The sequence below is a fragment of the Ischnura elegans genome, chromosome 5 (assembly GCF_921293095.1).
Source record: "Ischnura elegans chromosome 5, ioIscEleg1.1, whole genome shotgun sequence".
NCBI classification, from domain to species: domain Eukaryota; kingdom Metazoa; phylum Arthropoda; class Insecta; order Odonata; family Coenagrionidae; genus Ischnura; species Ischnura elegans.
In genome coordinates this window covers 64,655,069-64,677,336 of record NC_060250.1, presented here as the reverse complement: position 1 = coordinate 64,677,336, position 22,268 = coordinate 64,655,069, and the positions used below count along the sequence as shown (strand labels likewise).

At 37.1% G+C, this 22,268-nt stretch overlaps 1 protein-coding gene across 1 annotated transcript in view; it reads left to right on the top strand.

Annotated features, from left to right (window-relative positions):
- Window positions 1-22,268, top strand: part of LOC124158984 — an 801,817-nt gene that overhangs the window by 456,673 nt on the left and 322,876 nt on the right. The window contains exon 5 of the mRNA XM_046534437.1: window positions 361-1,182. Within this exon, the coding sequence (XP_046390393.1) occupies window positions 361-1,182 (822 nt within the window). The remainder of the gene's footprint in view (window positions 1-360; window positions 1,183-22,268) is intronic.

Below are 22,268 nucleotides of genomic sequence, written 5' to 3'. Positions count from 1 at the left end.
GTACAAATTCGGTATAAACCTTATGAATGGGTTGTCTTATGACATTTGAGTCAAATTAATATGAAGCTCTAGTGGAAAAACTGTTGAATTTTATCTTAGTAAACAGTGATTACGTTAACCATATCTCACTTACGAAAACCAAAATACTATTAAAATCACCAGTTGAAAAGACAAACCACCCATGTTTCAGTTATTACCTAAAAATTATACTCATGCCAGAGCTGATATCCATTGATTGTGTGAAAACATTTTAGAAAAGTGACTAGAGATGTTTATTATTCATTCAGCCATTATCTAATAAATAAATTCACTTGTGTGTATTTCGATTCTCATGAGATTTCTTTTTTCTTGTGTCAACAGATGGGAAGCGGTCGGATGAAAGAGACAACACGAAGTCGAATTTCCGTTTCCCCATCGACTTCGACGTGAAGCTCAACGACGAATGGGAGGACTTCGGCTCTGAGGACAGCTGCTCCGACCGGGGTGGCGGGTACCAGACCACGCGAGTACGAGAAGGCTCGGACACCGCACGAACATTCTCAGTGGAGGAAAGGGTGCTCACCCCGAAATCGATAAACCAGATCCGTCGGGACTTCAGCTCAGGGGACGGCCCACTGCAAAGGGATCTCGCCCAGTCCTACGCCGACATCCACATTCCGGTCGGACTCGTAGACGATCCTCTGCCACCATCCGTGCCTCTCTTTGGGCTTAAGTCCTCGCGGTCGTCCGGGTTGTCGGCCAGCCGACCGCACACGGCGAGGTGTCAGTCGGCGCGGGAATCTTCAGGGTCGCCCTACGCCAGGGCTGTCAGGTCCACTTCAGCGCGGGAAATACCCGTGCAGAGTCTCGCCAGGGCGATGTCTAGCAGAAGCTCGTCGCGACCGCTCACCGGCAAGTCGAGAGTAGAGTTTCGTCTCAGCAAATCTACTGAGAGATCTCCGTCTGCGCGGTCTTCGCATTCTGGCAGGACATCAATGCGTTCGCGTTCGTCTGAGATATCGCCGTACAGGGTAGTCAGGCGCAGTGCTTCACCGAGTTCCAGTGGATCGTCATCACCTGCGTCGCCGAGAAGGACCTCATCCTCTCATCGACACAATGGCTTGCCTCTCCCCTTGTACCCGAGCGTAATGAATAACGCAACCGGTGTGAGGAGGACCTGGTCCTATGCTTCCGACGCTCCTGGTAAGTTTTTTTTTGCTTCCCTTTGCTGGGTGATTATAATGTGGGGAACTTTACCGGTCCTCTCATTGCCCTGGTGTGCTACCGTATTCGCATCAGCTTCTCGGTTTTATTAGCGCATTAGAGATGTGTAAAATATCTCACTTTCCTGAGAAGCACTGATAACAAATTTGTAGATACCTGCCCGTGGTGTTGTGATTGGGTTATATTCTTTACATACCTCGCGTAGTTACCCTTGCGTGAATCGTCCTGGCCTTTTAGATGCTCAGTAATTCAGAAAAGGCGGATTGAATCAGTGATTACCAGTTAGATATAAAACGATTTTTTCGTTGAAAAACCCAATAATTTTGGGTAGGTGTATAATTTAAAAATAAGGAATTAATCGCATCATCTTCATTATTTAACAGCAGTAATCTCATTTTCAGTACAGACGACACATGTTATTTTCGTCGTTCTTCTATCATCGATTCTCTATCTTGCAAACAGTAGCTGCATCGCCAAGCCAAAATATTGGACCCAGCATATATACGTTTTCCTAAGGAGTTTTTCCTGGACCAATAGCTTCACACCCCTCATGAGTCGAGCTGCGCATGCGCAACTTCTAACCAATTCAAAATGATTTCATGAATGGTATATTTAGGTGAAAATATAATCAGAGTGACGTCAGTGGTTCGGGTGGATATTGGGTACGAAAGCCTTGATGGTGTAATGCGGTGTGTCTGTTTCAGTTAATCATCGAAGTTACAACGGCTTGCCCGTGATTCCTAACTCTCCTACGTAGCGACAAGTTCTCCTAAAGAGGACATTCTCCTACGAAAGACTTAAATAATTTTCGACTTCACAGAATCGCTTCCTGACTCTAGAGTACCGATTCAAGCAGACCAAATTGACATAAATTAACGTGGAGTCATCTATTTGAGAAGATAAACGTTTTTTTTCTTCAAATTTAGAGTTTCTAAATTGAGTTGGGTTTTTGCCCTGCTAAGACAATTATAAGTCTGCCTCTTTGACCAGTGAGTGGTCGAGAATTATTTTGCAAACTCGCAGTGATACAGCTTTCAATTCGTAATGGCTCTCAAACCTTCTTTTATGATTACCTATTGTAAATATTATGGATTTATTATCGTGATAGTGGAGAATAACGTTTGCTGTCTTAGCATCTGGAGTGGTCGAGAATTATTTTGCAAATGAGGCTTTTATACTGATCTCAGTACGTAGTAACTCACATGCCAAGTGGGTTATTTTGACTGCTATAAATATTGCCTATTTTTTATTCTGATAGTGGAAGGTAAGATTGCTGTTTTAGTGTAGTTTGTGCACTGTTCTTTAAATGATTTAATGCAATGGAATCATCTATGTTTTTTGGCTATCTTCTCTCAGATTGATTACTTCAAAAAAAAGTGATGTCACTATCGCGCATACGTTTTATGTAAAATGATTGGTTTAAGTGCTGATAGAATTTAGTGCTCCCGACAAATGCTTCTTGTAGACTCATCTGTAAATAAGTGGTGCTATGTAGCCGCGTTCCCCTTTGTATGAGACGACCTTGCTGTCTCCACGAGCGGTGTCAGAGTAAATTGGAGCTTTGTTAGCTGTGATTTTCCTTCTCAGAAAATATATTGATCTCTCTCCTAAAATAAATGCTTAATCTCGCTCGTAGGCCGACATTACACAAAAGGTACTTATTTTAAGTTACTTATTTTATCTCATCAGTGTCACCTCTGAACCGTGGCGTGCTTGCTAATCATCCCGTTCAATTCATTTGGGAAGTGGAAACGCTTTTGAAACGGGTTTAGCGAGGAAGGTCCCAAATCCAACACAAGGTATTCCACCTCGTGCACTAACCGCAAATCCGGGAGGTATTTTTGGAGAGTATGAATGTGTCAGACTCCCTGATTGATGTATAGCTCCGCGGAGTTCTTCCTTCCACGTGTTACGGTGTCATCTCAAAGGTGATGATCGCAGCGGCGATATAGAGTGGAGATTTGGTCCAGGGATTCAATCGAGGAAATACCCCGGAAGAAAACGTCTCCGGCGTCGTAACAGTTTCCCTGTAGCCGTGAACAATGAATCGCGACTTTCGTAACGACGCGACGTTTGGCGCTTTCTCGTGCAAAGATGAATTGCCTTCGCGGGATTAAATTTTTTTGGTGTTAAAGTGGTGCATCCTTCAAGAGACCTCGTTTATTTTGCGAAATAGTTCTAGTTCGGGGCCAATAGCACGTGAATTGACGCGCCGGCGCCCGCTAGAATCACGTTGGAAAGATTTTGATCCTCACCCGAGAAATGTTTCCGAGGAACATAAGCGCAATTTCGTTCCACTATTCGGACGTTCGAGGAAATTTATCGCCGTCGTGTGGTGTTCAAATCGGGCAAGTAATCGATCCAGTCCCGAAATAGTGTTGGATTTCGGTAATATCTTTCACGGAAGACCGGCTCGGTTTTCCCCTCAGTTGGAAGGGTATGCGTAAAAAATTGCGTATGCCTACCGAACTCGGCCACTCCATTCACGCCCTTATTTTCCCTTCGAGTTCAAAATGCCCACACGTGTGCCTAACCTTAAAATTCGCCGTAAAAACTCGTGCATGGCTTACTCATGACTATGCAATCGTATCTGTAATGTTATTTCGGTTATTTATGACGATTTCGTAAGATATTCGTGCTCACCCAGTCTTTTATCGCCTCGATTCTAGGTAATGCCTGGAATCGAAAATGAAGTTGCATCATGTTATTTTATGTATGGATTTGTGTCTATCCTTCATCGTTTTTGAGAGAAAAAATGGGGCTGAGTTTTAGACCATAATATATTTTCACACAGTAGAGACAATGGAAATAGATTTTACTTTTAGATTTTCTTATGGCTCGGAAGAATCTCTTTCCTTGTGTATTGATACCAGTGTATATTATGCTTTGACGTTGTCAGTTACTGAATTATCTAAAAAAAATCAAACAAGAGACAGTCATAAAGACAGCGTAAAGCAACAAGAGACAGGAAATGATAAGAAATGCGTAAGATATTATTTATTAAAAATAAATTTCTGCGTAATCCAGTCCCGGTATAATAACCAGGTGACATCATGGGAATATCCGTAGTTGGGATTCTTTGTGCGAGCACAGTAGCAACTGATCGTGTATGACAATAAATTTTGTTAACAAATAGACGTTAAAAACAGACGTTTTGAAAGTGAATCCGAGATTATACGAAGAGAGGCCAATTTTTATGGGCTTTTTGCTCCTGCAAGTGCAAGTTCTAACTTGAACTAAAAGTTATATAAAAAGTCGCAACGCTTATATTTCGTGGAGTTTCTTATGCCTTTAACCAGTGTTGTACCCTGAACAATTCGATCCTGCGCTCTACTCTATCGGCCAATACGCCCGATAAATATTATGATGATGGCACTAATTGGTACCGAAAAAAAAGTACGGAATTCATACGGATTTACATTAAAAATTCACCGTAATTGTCAATCAAACCTCGATCCGTTCGCTTGTTATGCATCGGAACTAACATTCAATTAAATTAGAAAGTTGAAAGCGATTAGGATATGATTTAGAGAATTTCGTTGGAAGAGTATGAATAGGGAATAGGTAATGAGTGAATCATTGTGTAAAAGTTTTCAAAATCAATGGAAATTTATTTTTACCCAAAAATTTATTTTACTCGAAAACTCTATATCCATATTTTTAAATGGTGAAGGAATTGTCAGCTGAAATACGGGTGTGCTGTTGTAATAACATGAAAAATATAATAAAAAAGGGAGCACGAGGCATACGAGCTTAGAACAGTAGCATTTATTAATAGTGTATTATTTTAATGTACGGTTGTACTCGCGCTTCATGTTACGCAATAGCCCGCGGGGTGAGGAAAAGCTAGTCATTTACATGCAAAGCTAGTCATAAAAATTATTAATTTTTTATAGATTATAAATATGTCATTACAGATGTGTCTTCGCAAAAAAAACATTCCATATGAAGAGAATTTATGTACAATAAGAGAAAAAATAAGAGCATACTTATATGGAAATACAAAATATTATTTTTTAGACCAAATATTTAACTTTTTTAACGCAAAAAATGCAATAGTAAATTCGAATAAATGTTAAGGAATTGCAGTGTTCCAAAGGTCCATTATTCAATTTCTAGTCCATTTCATTTTTTTCTCGTGGTTTATTTCATTTCAATCCAAAGACATTCATAATGACCCCAAAACGTTTTCCGGTACTCACTGCCAATGGTAAGGAGTGAGTCGTTTTTAACGCAAATAATAATAATAATAAGATGTCTTTATTAGGGCGAGGTTGAGACTAAGAAGTCCTCTCTTAATGTAATAGTGAATACGAAAAAAAAATGATTAGGAATTGAAGTGTCCCGAAGGTCTATTATTCAATCCCTAGTCCAGTTGATTTTTTTCTCGTGGTTTGTTTCATTTCAATCAAAAGACATTCGCAATAACCCCAAAACTTGTTCCGATATTCTCTGCCAATGGAAAGGTGTGCGTCCTCTCAGTCCCATCTGGTTCGCGGGCGGTGATAAGCGTCTTGCCTTGTTGGACAGGGGGGCCGGGTTTATGACCCCCGCACAATTGATTCGTTACCCCCGTGTGGGCCCTCGCCTCCACCCACCTATCTCCACTGCCAATCTCAGCCCCCATTATTTGACATGCGGTTAAAAAATGAGTCTCGCAAGGCAGCCGGGTCCCGTGTTTTGTTTGCCATCTCGTGTGGTCACGTCCGAATCTTTCTCCTCCGGAGACAGTGCCTGTCCCTCTCTCCCGTTCGGCTTTCCTCTGGAGAAATTACCACTGCCACCGGGGTCGCGTGCGCTCATTCGTCAGTTCTCGCCTCCCGCCAAACTTGTCCAGTCGCCAGGCATCACAGCATTGTCGGCTCTGGGACCGTATTCAGGATGATCTTGACGTGGCGCAGCCTCGAAATTTCCGTCAGCCTGATGTCTCAACTAGGGCGACTCGTCTGTCTAAATGCTATTTTAAAATTTTGAGCTCCCGGCGAGTTGTTCGAAATATCCGCGTATTTATGTACAATCGTTGTGGACATGAAAATAAACCATGTCTCCGCACAAAAACCCTATTATTTCACCAAATTTCTTATATTACTAAACCAATAATTAAAACATACAAACAATGTTATTATTATTTAGCGCCAAAACTGTATGATAAACTATGACAAGAATTACATTCTTGTAATAGTCAAGCTGAGTTCATACATTTTTTGAGATGCTAGTAGTTTCTTCACAAGGATGCAGAATTTCTCTTTGAGACAATTGATTGATTTTTCTCAAAACAAGGGTTTCACGGATTATGTTAATTGTGTATGCTCTTTAAATTTTCCACTATTATTATTATTTAATAACAATATTTGCTTAAAAACAATTGCCTCAAATTTTATTCTTATTGTATTTTGCAATTGCTTTTTATTAACGTACTTTTTATTCATTTTATTCATTCTATAAGGACACATGACACTATGAAGAATCATAGACGAGCTGCTTTTGTTAAAAACTATTTTATAAAATGTACTGCCTTATTTTCATTGAATGGCAACCCTCACAAAAGTATATGTCTTCTGGGCTACCTAATTTAGCTGATTCCCTATGTATCGAGGTGTAATTTTTGTGCACTAAAATAAATATCCTTATTACTATTACCTTATTTTTTAGCTTGCATATAATCAGTATCTGTAATCGGCTTAGCTCCGAGAATGTAGCCACGCTGAGATAAATAAAATTGTGCGTATGTTACTCTGTGCTGCAATCCTAAAATGGGTTTACTGTAGCCTTCCTTTGCATTTGAATATTTTGAGGTCCCGGCGAGTTCTTTAAAATATCTTCCTATTTTTTAGCTTGCACAGTTATCAGTGCCTGTAATTGGCTCTGCTCCGAGAGAAAGTAAATGTGCATATTACACTCTGTACAGCAATCCTAAAATGGATTTACCGCAGCTCGCCATTTCTCCCTTGCCTAAGGCAGTGTCTTAGTTCTCGGTATTTATTGTAAACGCACTGATAAAAGGCTGTATGAGGCATTGGTCTATTTATAGCCATTTTCTGATCAATGCATGTATCTCGCAAGAAAACTACTTGGCCAAGCATCGCAAATTTTAAATACCATAGCTATTCCAATTACTAATTAGTGGAATTCTATGCAGTAGTTTCGTACTTCAAATACGTATGGCTGTCAGTCGTATTACGCTTATATTCTGGGATTAATAAATGATTGCATTCTGTCCAACTCGGCCGACCCTGCTTCAGTTTCAGGTCAAGGTTAGGAAAGATTGATAATTTTCCTCCTGCAGTCAGGATTTAAGAATCTTAAATTATGTGACCAATACCGTAGAGTAAGTATACATACTTATTCTATGCCAATACCTATCTCAACCTCTCTGTAACAACAAAATGCAATGATTGAGCTGACTGTTATTTTGATTTTTCAACGTTTTTATACTTTAAGTTAGGGGTCGCGATCATTAGACGAAAAAGTGTTTAAATTGGAAATATTTAACTGTTGGAACATTCACGATTATATGGAAAAAGCGGCATTTTTTCGCGACGATTTTCGACACGAAGTCGAGAACTCTTTTTATATTTACTCTGAGTCGTTAGCTGGCTGCATTTGTGCTCTGCCATCGCCATTTCATTGCGTTGATTCTGTGATTGGGAGTCATCGAACGTCGCTCGTTGTTGTTGTCCCTCTTCGCTTTGTGCAGGAGCGAGTTTTCCAGACACCTCATTCATAAGTACAGCAAGTTGAGTCAAGAGTATACCGTCATGCTGGAATTCTTCTGGCCAGAAATTCAAACTTTCAATAAGCTATCTTCCATTTGTTCGGTGCTCAGAATTATTTCGAGGAAACTGTTTTTGACAGTCTTCGATGAACAACAGCCTATGGTGTGGTGTTTGAAAGTTTAGTGCCAAGTGAATAAGTTCTACTTTTAATCTTTTAATTTCAGTTTTCCTCGACTTTTTTTCCATCTACGATAGTTTTATCGTGTAACTTGATTGCTAAGAAATTGATTGTTGAATATAGTAAGGAAATGGAGAATTGAAGATGAATGCTGTAAGTGTTGATATTTTCTTAGAATCCTCCTCAGTCAACACAAGGTTGCGTCGCGAAATGACGTTGAGTTAGTCTATTATTTAAAAGGTTAGAGCTTACCCTTTTAATATTTGCTCATGGCATAAAATTAATTTAATAACCATCAAGTAGCTTACGACCTTATTCATGGGTTTAAGCCAACTGCGCCAATTTCTTGCTTATATATCGGTCGTCTGGAATTACATTACCGAGAATTAACATTAAGAATTTTTGTTTGTTGCATTTCATATTTATAAATGTATCGTTATATTAATGCGCTAAATCAATTTATTGTGTTTTAGTTATGGTTGAAACTGCATTCAATGCATGGACGAATAAGCTTTTCGGTTGTAAAATGTAGCTGAATTATATATTTTCAGGAAACAGGTTATAAGCGAAGGGTTCGTGTTTTAAAATAAGTACTCCTTCGCGAGTACAGGTTTTATGACCGTAGTAGCTGCGGTGAATGCTTCATCCATCCCTCACTGAAATAAATCGAGATAATGCTGAATTACTCTAAGGGAACCATTATATTATTATCGTTTCGTAGAAACGGAAACCAGTTGATATGGCTGCGACTTTATTGTTACCGAATTTTCATGAGAAGGGTGACTATAGTAGTTATAATCCTAGCCAAAGGGATGGTGTTTTAGTACTGTACCTGGTGGTTGCCATAATTAGCTTTCGGTATCCTTCTTTTGTCAAACATATAACCTTAGATATCATGCCAGGTTCTTAAACTGAGAGCTGTATTTTGTTGGATGAATACTTTTGTGCTGCCATGTCACGAAACATGTTTAGTAGGGTTATGCATTTGTACTATATTGGGTGGTGTGCTTGTCGTTTTCATTGTAGTATTTGTTTTTTTCTCACTCATTGGTGTGATACACAGAAAGGAAGTAAAGGCGCACTGGCATGTTGTCTATAGCATTACTGTGGTTCACGGTATTGTGGATGTTGAGGTGTTGTTACATTTGAATGAGACACTAATGGGGAAGAAAAATTCCCCCAAAGAAAACCATCACATCATCTTAGGGATACGATAGCTATATGGGGTCTACGATAACCAATGGGGAAAAATCAAAAAGGACATGAGGAAGGAAAATATTTTCTTGTTTGAAAACTCTGTGTCCTTACTTTGCGTCGGTGTCAGCTGTAAAACCAAGTCGCTTGTGTGTTACCTTTTTTTCAGAAATTGATGCTCAGAAAATTCATATTCGGATCTGATAATCGACTATGCCACCTTAATCATTGTCTCGCATTCGAAATGAAAACAGCTTGACCATATTGACAGGCTAACATCATTAACATCTTCAAGCCTTTCAATGGCTTTCGGATGATATCTCTCCCTTCATATTCTTCGCAGCGTCATGTAGTGATCGCCACCAAAATCGTATTCCTCCACAGCGAGAGGAAATTCTTCACACTGCATTCGAGATATTGCCCAATGTTTGCACCCGACGACACGAATGTTTCGTCTACACTCTCTTAATGTCACGGTAAATCATTAATTTTCAAAAATCTTTCCTTTTTGGCTTGCGTGTTTAAATCATAACTCGTCACAGTTTCTTTTTGTTCTTAAGTCGAATTAGGAGTCCCGTAGCTGTACTCTTAATTTATTTTTTTAAGTTAATTTTTTCAATAGAAGTGTATCTATGCATGAATCGGAAAACGGAGAGGGAGTATGCTTAATTAAGATAAAGGAAATCGACATCTGGGGTCACGTTATCTTTTATAAAACCTTAAACCGAAATGTTCAAATTCTTCTTCAAATCTTCCATGTAATTAATAGAATCCTTTAGGAAGCCGAAGTCACAAAAATTCATATTTAGATTGTCAATTATTTTTACGGTTATATCGTTTCTAATTGCACTAAATATTTCTGGCAATTAAATTAAACAATACAATTTTATCTGGTTATTTTAAAACTCGAAAAAGGTTATTTTCTCTCACACTTGCATCGATGATTGTGAAAATAGGTCTGCGGACCCTTTGATGATGGTTTCAATGTATACAATAATTATTTTTATTTTAATACGTAATATGTATAATCTGTATGTGTTTGCCGGGTATTTTACCGACCAATAGTCTGATTATTGTTGCACTCAAAATATGTTGTTAGAATAAAATTGAGTGTTACCTTAAATTACTTCTTATGATTGAAGATCTTTGAATTAAAGATCTTATGATTGCAGTTCCTCGAAGTATATGTTATTCCTTAATAGTTTTATGACTGTGATTAAAGTTTTGTTATTCTCTGCTTCGTCATTCATTGTGATATGCTTCGAACTATGAGCTTTTTGTTTTATATCAATACTTTTTGGTACGAGATGATTAAATTAATTTCATTCGCATTTTTTCAGAAGACTTTTAAGTCCCTTATCAAGTTGCCGATAGTAAATAGCTATGCGCACGAAACTCCATACCATAAATACCGTAGGAAATGAATTAAACTGTTGGCGCGGAACGCTTCTAAAATACAGGAAAAGAATCAAAGAATCCAAGTGAGCCATGTTTATTAAAGCGAATCTGTTGGTTATGCAGTGCTCACCCAATCTGTTCCTGCTTTCATTCGTAATACAGCCTGTCTAAACACTCTTGTACGCCAGTCGGAAAAGTATTAGTCCGACTGTTGTCATTGGAAGTCGTTAACCTTTTTTGAAAGTTTTTTTTCCGGCATTCACTTTCAATGGCTTCATGGGCACGGGCTGCAGCTGTGGAGTCATAAGCGTGCGTCTATAGGTCGTTTTCCTCCCCGTGAAGAATATTGCCAGTTTTCTTGTCGTCTCCCACCGATCGGGAAACGGTCATTATTTGGCCTTTCGCTTGCCTAATGATGACTTCTCCTGGGACGGTGCCAATCTCTTGCGTCCGCGAATGATGGATTGAAATTCCATCTACTAATCTTGTCCATGCGAGAAATCGCCGTATGGCATGCATTTGCCGATGGATTCTAGACGCTGATGGATATATTTTGATGAATCGGAGTGGGAATGAATTTTGATGCTCGTCCTTTGGGGGTAAACTTTTAGCGAGAATAGAGGAAAATTTAGAAAAAAAACACGCAGAAAAAAGTATATACTTCTAGTGAAGATATTTACTCCGAAAAATATCATGAACTGAATTTCGAACTTTCCCACTGATTCACCGCTAAACTCAACCGATTTCCGTAAGAAGGCCCTTAACATGCATATTGCAGGAAAAAGTTACCAAAAGGGGTTCCCAAATCAGTGCAACCGTTTGCAACCTTGTGGTTGCTTTTAATATTTGATTCTAATTTTTCTGCGGGCGGAAATCTTAGAAATCGTTCGTAATTGATTGTTCCAAGATTAAAACTCTCGCGAGTAATCTTGTCTATGCGGTAATTAACGTGTGGTTTTAATCCCCTACAGTGTATTGGCGATATCGAAAATGTTTTGGTGGTTCAACGAAAATTGTAACTTTTTTTTGGGAAGGAGTTATCTCCTCTTTGTAGTTATCTCTTCCATCACGAATGAAAAATAAATGTAACTAGTATAGAAATTAATGAAGATGTTTTTGTTCACTTATTAGCGTGAAAAATATTTTATTTTCTAATTTGTCTTCAACTCTTTGTTCCATTTTCTCCCTAATATTTACTTTGTTTACCCAAAGAGTAATACTAATGAAGTTTGTATATTAAATATTATATATAAGTGTTTATCATCAGTTTCAATTTCTCTGGTTTCTATTAAAATTTTTAAGCAAACTGATGTGACTTATAATCTGAGATAAATTTTATTTACAAATTCCGTTTTATTTTCCTTGTGTACGTAATTGGCACCATATGGGCACGAGACTGTTTCCTGAAATTACTTGGAGTTATTTGGCGTCCAGCATTTACTTCAAATGTATATCCATGAGCATATGGACTTCAATATGATCACACTCATCCAAATAACGTACTATAAATCACATTAGAAAGCAATGCGCCGACTTTCGCCTTAAGGGTCTTAATTACTGCCTTCCAGGTAGAAAGTCAAATCACATTCGAATGGCCTAATATTTCGTCATGTTTCTAACTTTTGAAGCATTTAGTTATTTTGATTTATGCTTCCAATATTATGAAAAATGGTTTTGCGTGAAGTTGTTTGTAATGTCTCAGACAAACTTAGTTTTATATTGGGAAATATTTATTTTTAATATGCCATTAAATTTCCTTAAAGGCTAACGATCAACAATGAAGAAAAACACGATATGATTCACCATGTATAGGTAATAACTTTCAATATAATTAATAAATTAAGACAGTACTTAGTGCGTACGCGTACTTAGTTAACCCAATTGATGTTTTTAAAATTAAAAATGCTGTAAAAAGCCAATTTTTAAATAAAAAACATCTTTTTCGGGGAAGCTATTGTCAGCAAACATTTCTTTGGGTTCAATTATTCATATAATTATATCATAACATCTAATTTTGTATAAATTCTGGGGTATTTTGCTCTATAGGCTTAGAAAACTATTAAAGTTTATGTGTTGTATCCTATTACTTTTATTCTGCCTATTTGAAGTTGTATTTATGCAACGTTGAATTAAAAATACTTTTCGACGCATCATTCCGTCTGTACTTTTAGCCGCCATTTCATCGTTTATCGCTGGTGTTCTTATCTTCAACATTGCGTTTGATTTGTAAAAATATGTTATTTATGCTGGCTTTCTCGTGGTATCTACGTCAAAATTTTGATTCATATTCCTGACTGAAGATACCAGTCTTGTGGGTAGAAACAGGAGACCTTTCAAATCGCTAGCTGTTCGACACATTGACTTTCAGGTCATCCTCTTCGCTTCTTCTACTAGAAGTCATTATGCTGGGACGTGATGCCAGTTAGCTTGACCCTCTCATTTGCGTACGAGAGAAAGCTTAAATGGCATACTCTGAGGTGAGCATGCTCGATACTCTCCTGTGGAAGTTTTTCAGGTTGCATTTTTATGGAAATTCCGGTATTTCAACCCAAAGCCCTAGGTTGCATATATTGTTTGTAGAATCCTGGAGATTAGAGATATATCTGCTCCTTGTAAATATATTCACTTTCAGGAGTTCTAAATTTTGTCTTATATTTTAATTCTGATACGCAACAATATATGTTTACGAATTTCATTTAGCCTCATAATTTATAAACTAAACACTGCTTAAAAATAATTATATTTTGTCAATTTCCGATTGTCATGTTAACGATGAGGATGTTATATTTTAGAGCCTAAGTAAGTCGTGGAGTATGCACAGTTGAGAATACATGCATGAAGTAGTAAGTTATTGGTATCGATTACCACAAACTTGTGCGGAATTCTTAAGTTATTTTCTAAAAATCTGGAACAAATTCTGTTTCTCCACTAGATAAGTTTTATGTAAGGTAAAGTATGTTTATTCACTAAAGCGTAAATATATCACCGTTGCTAGTTCCGGAATTCTTAAATTAGAACAATAAGCCCGAAATGGGCATTATGTACGTATTTAATAACGTTTTGTTACCGCATTTCATCTACGTGGTGAGGGAAGGTTTTTTAAGAGAGTTGTTGCAGTATGATTTTGTAATCCTCTTGAGGATTGGCGTACTTCGTGGACGAAAAGGTTCTAAAACTTTATTTGAGACGATAGTAATCAGAAAATGTTGCCGTTATTTCTTGCTTAAGGGCATTTGAAATAGTTTGAGGTCACTGTAACTTATCTTAGCTTGTAAATTTCTGTGATAACTCAGACATTTGATTAGATGTCGCTTCAAGTGATCATAGATCTTTGGTACAGTATCTTCATTAATCTTCATTTGCTGACATTTCCTTCAGGAAATTCTAAGTATTTAGATTTATCGATGAGGTTCTCTATAGTTATTCCACTGAAGTCTTATTGCGATTTAATGACGGCTTGATTACGATTCCGTCCATTTTTATTTGAAAATCTGGGCGTGATATCTTGTTCTTCCTTGTGGCAATAATCATTGGAAAAATACAATTTTTATCTCATTATACTTCATCAACTTACTTAGTAATATATGTAGCTATGGAATAACTGCATTGGCACAGGATCGTTAGTGACGTATCCTCCTGGAATACATGGATGCAAATGGCATAAAGCAGTTATTCGTATTTTTGACCCTGTTTCACCAATTTTAAAAATCTGAAAAAAAATTAGGATTATAGTTTCAGATAGGGGTAACAACATATATTTTATTCGGCGTGTCTATTCTTTCCTAAAATTTTTAATTTAATTTTGAAAATTTCAAACTTATGTAAAAGTTAAGTTTTCGGTTAAAACATTTCGAAAAAAATCAGGATGGTAGAATAGCATACACAATTTAAAATCAATAAAACGATTTTATAAAAATAAAAACTGGAGATATGGTTAAAAAAACTAAAAATCGAGTTTCAATTTCTTCTGGGGTTATTTTCCATTGTTGAGGTCTGAAACTTTGGGAAAACACATAATTTTTGATGCACTTTAAGTGTATCTTTTTTATTTCTCAAAATATCGGGGGAACTTTGCCCCATATTAACCAGCTAGACCCATTACAAGAAAATTAAATTTGCTTCGTCTCTGAAAATAGTTTTCGCTAAGCGAAGTGTATTCTTCAGTCCTTCGTTTCTTTATCACCTGCGTATTATTCAGCGAAAATCAAGTAAAACGGATTATGCTATCCGGCATTATTTCCATAGAGAATTCATCTAAAAGTTTGTAAAATGAATTGGGGAAATAAGACGCTGGAAGTAAAAGATCTGGAGCCTAGGAATATTTTAATGATTTCTCGAGTTCGCGGACTTGGAGTCATCAACTTAAGAGCATGAATACCTCAACTTTTCCCGTGAGCTCACTTGCCGTAAATGGGACTTTTACGATCGGCTCCCGAGGCTTTCCCATGCGACATCCGTGGATGGCGGAGAAGACAGCGGAAAACGTCTCTCCATCAATCTCTCCCCCCGAATACTTTGCTCACGACCTCGAGAGGAGACGTGAATGGGTAACGGAGAGAATTTTAATACTCCCCCATTTGGAAGGGAAGCGCAGATCGAGAGAACGACCTCAACTGGGATGAGCACGGTTACCATGGGGTGTTGAAGGATAAAATAAGATCTGTTTTAAGTGTGTTAAAAATCAGGGAAATGTCGGGAAATTTTAAACTCGCCAGGAAAACATGGAAAATGTCAATAAAAATTATTGAGTAATCAAGAAAGAAATCGGATATAGGGGAATTCGGTGAATTGATCTAAGGCCAATTCACCTCAACTAATTGACAACATTGACAATTTCTGTTCATTTTGTCTTCGATTCATACATTTTTCCGAAAATTTCTAAAAAGTAGACATCGCGCCATTATCACCAAGTCATCTTTGTTAAAAGACAATTTCCACGCTTCAATTTTACTTCTGTAATTGTTTGAATTCCAGTGAAGCCAAATTATTATATATTTATTGTAATTTTTAATAAATAATTATTTAAAAACAAATAATTATATCTTGTTGAATACCTCTTGTTGTGATTTCATAATTTATTGACCGGAAAACGATTCGCCTACCTAATTTACTACTGGTCTTGATATCGTGCCTCGGCATTGATGCCTGTCAATGCACGAGCATCCATATACATTGTTCGACGGTGCCATACCTCCTTTAGCATTTTGGACTCTGAGGCCCGTATTTCCTCCCAGAATCGTTCTGATAAATAAGCCACTCCTAATACTACCGTTTGGCGTTATCTCCTCAATAAAATTAGGGCATCCCATCAAATCCGTATTTATATCACGAAGTAGGTCTTCCATAATTTCAATGTGGAAAATTTTAAGTGCGTCAACGCGAGTGTGTGAAAGGTCTTTATAAAACTCCTTTTCATAAGACGCGTGGGATGTTGAATCAACTTCACTTTCATGGTGGTGCTAATTTCTTACGGGTGAAATAAAGTGCGTGTTTAATAACCTTTCCATACGAGTCACCCTTTTGTGTTTGCGAAGATGTGTTCTCATGACATCTCGAAAAAATATTCAAGTCAATTAGGAGGATACTGTCAAGGTGATACAAAAGTATCAGTGTTATTTTTTCAGTTTCATCTAAGGCTTTTAAGCTCATCCTAGCGCTATCACAAGGGCAACTTTCATTGCGGAATTTTAGAGCACGTTCGCAGCAGGTACCTTCTCCTTCGGAAAGCTTTAGGTATTTCGCAAATTCTCCTTAACCTGTCGTGTAATTTATGGTACATTCTGATATCTTAAAGTGTAGGTAATGGTTCTGATATCTTTTAAGTTGTTGACAGGCTGCACGCAAACACCATGTCACCGATACTCGTTCATTCTGGTTCTACGGTATAGTTCGTTGAGCATGACTAATCCTGCATTTGCTTTGGCTCAATGACCATTTGATGACATTTCTTTGCATTTTTGTTGGATTCATGTGTCCTATATTCAAGTTTTTCCATTGCCTATGAGACTTATCCATTAAGCTGGGACTCAGTTTCAAGACGCAAATAGATTTAATTGATATTGAGAATATGTTGAGCCTGCACATGTGGAAATATTTATCCATCATTTACCATGTTTCCCGCAAATATTTTTACAAAATCTATTATATTCTCAGTTTTGCAATATTTTGTGGTAACAAAGCCACAAAGGTCGAAACTTTCTTATTCATTTCTTTTTTCGTTGCTCAAATGCTCTCAATTAGGATTATGAAGTAAAATAGAGTAATAATGAATGCAAAGCATAATGACCCACTTGCCTATTTAGACACCTATAAAAATAGAGTTTCTCTTTATGGGTAATACATCTCGATACCTGCTGTGATTCAAGTGCCCCTGGAAATCCCATGCAATACGCTTTTTCCTGGTTCAAAAATTTAATCCTAGGTAATTGAGCGAGAAATCATGAAGGGTTTAGAAAAGGTCACCTAATTTCAGTGGCTCTTTAGAGACAGGATGCAATTTATTATTTTCCCGCGTAGAGATTGGTCTCGACATTCCAGTTCAGTTAATATTCCGCGAGTTGTACTGCCCCTTATGAGCAACGATTTGTACAAGAGACTACGAGTTGAAAATTGTAAGCGAATGCAAAAATATTGTCGCGGCTTAAATTCGTCAAATTTGAAGCATTTGCTTCTCTTACCTATTCTAATGGAGGGAAGTGCTCGAAGGAAGGAGAAGTTAAATAATAACCTATTCTAATGGCAGTACTCGGCCAGGTTTTCTCAGCGCATCATAATTTTTAAAGCTATTTTAGCGAGGTGGAGAATAATATCAATATGAGGTTTGCACGCAGAATGCCGCCTCAAGTATCTTCAGTGAGTACGTTGTTGGTGCTGATATAAATGGTAGATCTTTTCATTCCTTAAAGGGTTATTGCTATCTTTAGAAAGACAAAGAAATGTAATCAAAGATATTTTCTTTTGTAATTTGTGCCCTTTTGGACTGTTAGCTGCCTGCAATTTACTATATTTCCGCTTGATGAAAATTTAATCATCAATTATTTGAGTTTTTTATAATCATTTGGACCTTATATCATCCAAGTACCTAATTTCACAGCAATCGCTTTCCTATTTTGCCGTATTTCTTCGTCATTATGCATTTTCACGATATAGTTATGCATATCCTCTCGTCGGTGTGTATATTTTCAATGGTTTTTATACTTTTAATTCTTTAAGGGAATTATTTTTTCTTCGCACAACTGTGGATATGGAATCTGTTTCACCTCTTTCATTTTGGCACGTCAGTGTCAGCGATTCCAAAAATTTCCCTTAATTAGCCTTCTTTCTTTGTACTTTTCAGCATTGATTTTATGTACCTATTCACAATATTAATTTTATTTTCAACGGTTTTAATTTTTATTATTTTATTTGCTACTATACTATTTTGGTACAAAGTAGTGGCATTAGTTTTTCAACTTCTTGGTGCTCTAGCATGTCCTATTTTTGCTTTTAAAAGTTACCATTGATATTTATTTATTTATTTTATTTATTTATTTATTATGTTTAATGTTCGCCCAACATGTACATAATTATAGGGCGAACAATACATGATTATAACTACAAAAAAAAGAAAATAAATTGGTCACAGCCACAAAAAAGTAACAATCATGATAACAAATGGTAAAAATATTAACTAAATACTATCACAGTCGCGAAATATATTCTTAACATCTTTTAAAAAGCAGTTTTTCTTTTGATACAGGTCTAAATCATTGAATTTTTTGTTATATAGTACACAGATCCTTCGTATTGGCGTATTGGAACAATAATTTGTTTTAACCTTAGATATGTAAAATGTTCTTTTGAACCGGCTATTAACATTTGGTACTATTATTTTTATTTCCTTAAGCAATTCATAACATAGGCCCTTATTAATGACATCATGCAGAAATAGCAGGTCGTTTATGGTTCTTCTATTTTGCAGGGTATGGAGACCAAACACTCTTAACAAATCACTATAACAAACATAATTCTCGATAAGCGGATACACATGATATAATACAAAATATAGAAATCTTAAAAATCTCTTTTGAACTTGCTCTAGCAGTACAATATGTTTCTTTAAATAGGGATTCCAAATAACTGACCCATATTCCAACTTACTTCTTACATAAGAGTAATACAATGTCTTAAGTACCATCTCAGAGTCAAAATATTTTGACATACGGTGTATAAAGCCCAAAAGCTTACATGCAGTTATGCTAATATTCAATATATGTGTGGTGAAATACATTTTGCTATCAAAGGTGACCCCTAGATCCTTCCATTCGTTAGTCCTATTCAATTTGGATTCTTCCATATGGTAATTGCATTTGATTACATTTTTTCTCCGTGAAAAAGATAAAACAAAACACTTATCAACATTAAAAAATAGACCATATTCATGAGACCAGGTGACTAGACTGTTTAAATCTGACTGTATCTGGAGACAATGTTGTAAGTTGTTCACCTTTCTATATATTTTAACATCATCTGCAAACATTAGGCATCTTGAATGATGGATACATTGTGGCAAGTCATTAACAAATATCAAAAACAGAAGTGGACCCAGGTTCGAGCCTTGAGGCACACCAGATACAACAGAGTATTTGTCAGACACCACGTTTCGATACACTACGTATTGTTTTCTTTCATTTAGAAATGAACTCAAAAGAGTTAACAAAGAGCCTGCAATGCCAATACTTTTCAGTTTGCTTAGCAATATGTTATGTTGTACAGTATCAAAGGCTTTTTTAAAGTCTAGGTAGACTGCATCCACCTGAGAACCGCTATCCATGGAATTCATAACATAATCAGTTAAGATAGCTAGGTTGGTCGTTACTGACCTATTAGCTATAAAGCCGTGTTGTGTATCACTTATCCGATTTTTTAATAGAAAGTTAATACGCTTACATAAAATACCCTCAAATATTTTTGAAAAAACAGACAATATACTTATAGGCCTATAATTTTTTATGTCGTTTCGTTCTCCCTTTTTAAAAATAGGACACACCTTGGCAGTTTTCCATTTTGTGGGAAATACTCCACTTTTTAATTCTATCCTTTATTTCATGGCGTATTGGCGGTTATTTACGCCATTTACAAAACTTTGGACTTTAGGTCTTCCGAGTAGGTCATTGTTCCACAAAAGAGTTTAATTATTTCGCTTTCCTTCCAAGTTTTCAATTATTTTCCATCTAATTGCATCTATTCAAAATCGTATAAGCAAAATTGTTTGCATCAGGTGAGATGTGGTGCAACCATTTCATCATTAAGGATGGAGATAAAATTCCACTTAAAATCTTTATTCACCACACGACGGGCTTCGACGCTTGTACATCATTCACAATTGTCTTTGCTTCTTTATTCATGTATTAATATATGTAATCAACTCGGAATTAACACTTGCCGTGCTGATTATAGTAATGTAGATCTGTGCCCTACTGGTGCGCATTTTCACTAATTTTGTGTTATTTCTTAACAACCAACCTTTGATGCGAGGAATAGGTGTTTGGTATCATTCTAAAGAATGAATTTTGTTCTTTTCACTTGTTTATTAGATTATATTAAGAGGTTTTGTTTGCCACTTTGAGCCACTTCGTTAAAAAATTGCTGACTACGAGTTTTCAGAAGGCGGATGGCGTAATATTCCACCCATAGCACGCACAATGTTAATATCTTTTACTCAAGGGCACTGCATCGAAGAAACCTAATTCCATCCCATTGAAGGCTGATTTCTGTCACACTTCGGTTGCATTTTAATCGGTTTTAAAAAAATATCGGCAATGCATTAACATGATGAGTGCAATGCGTTCCACTGTTTTCCAATATTTTGCATTATAATGCTTGTCATTGCGAGGGGTAGCGTTGAATAGTAATGAATGTGATAGATCACATCATCATGTGTAATAATTTCGGTCAATACCCCGTAGTTATACATTATTTCCCCGTGAAAATCGAATCAATTTATTCGTAAGCGACACGAGCGGCGACTTTTGTAAACCCATTTAAATGCGTGGTGAGTGACAACACATTTATAGACCGATTTGAGAATCCTCTTTTGTATTATCCGTGCTATTACTCTTTGCTATTTTCCTTTCTTTAAACAGCTGTAGAGGGCGTGAGTGGGATTGGCCCCACCGCTTTCTTCTCGGCACGCCAGCCTCCCTGGAACATTTATTCCGTTTGTGCCCCGCGCCGTTCTTCCCTTAAAACCGCTTATCGATGCCTTCATGGATGAGAAACGATTTTTATCCGCCGAGTTCCGCAGGTTCCTGGATTTTTTCCCCTCCCGGAAATGCAAAAGACGTGATCCCGCCTGTATCCTTTCACTCTTGCCTCCTCCTGCTGTAAATTAAATGTGGGAAAAGAAAGGTTATTCCGTGAAAGCTACAATGATGCGTCCGTAATCGTCTATTTGATCATGGCGTTATTATTCATTCTTTGACTCTTTCCTACGTCCCACGTCTCTCGTAATCCAATCTCTCTCCGTTCAGTGCGTTTAGAAGGTCGGTCATGAGTGAAATTAGGGCCGCTCGAGTTTCGCGGGGATGCGAATATAGCTGAGCAAATTTTGCAGTAATTTGGTGAATTTCCTTCGCTATTATCCTATCTTGGGTTAGTGTAATGGTCTCCTGTGGCATTAGTTTGGCAACATCCTTGGTGCGCTAGCTGCTCCTGTTTTCTCTGAAGGCACTGTTCGCCATATTTCATCAGTCAGCTCGTTGTAGGTAATTTCTTAGAGGTCATGTAATTTAGTAAGAAGAATGATCATTTGGATTCTGAAAGGCTCTGAACGGCAATTGAGTTTGTGGAAGGTGTTTAATATTGATCCTTAAATGACGGATATACTAAGTTAACAATTTTCTCCGAATGTTTAATAGCTAAATGTTTGCCTTGTGGATTACTTACTGTCCTTTGTATGATGCTCCCGAAGTTTCCTAAATATTTAATTTTTCCGGAGGTTCGTGTTTTTACATTCAAAAAGAACATTTTCTCAAATCGCAATGGAATATTGGTTCTGAAATCTTTCTTGCTTTATTTTTAGGATTTGCTTCAATGAAGTTATGTGTTCGTTCGAAGTTAGCTACACCAATCTCGGTTTTTTAGCTTACAGGCTCACAATAAAATTTCTGTGTATCGTATTTTCAATTGAATCAGTGAAATCCAAAACAGCAGCAGTCCATTCGGTAAAGTTGTCATTCTCTGAATAGCATCTTAGCGACCAAAGCCTTCACCTCAGCAGTTTCACACGAATTTCATTGTTTCTTTATTCATCATTCATCTATAAATAATCAAATAAAAAAATGGTTAAATTAGACCAAAAAAATGTATATAAACTGTTTATCCCAAATTGCTACTCTGTGGAATTGTGCCGAAAGTCGTTTTGGAAATCATGGCGTAATCGTTGATATTACTTGCCTGACCTAAATCTTTGAGGTACTTGACATCGCTTCAATACCTTGGGTCTGTGGAGTTTTGATGGTGTATTATGATATTTATGCGGAATAAAATTGCAAAAAGGCAAAAGTCCTTGTTGTGTGCCTCTCATATTCCTAAATGCG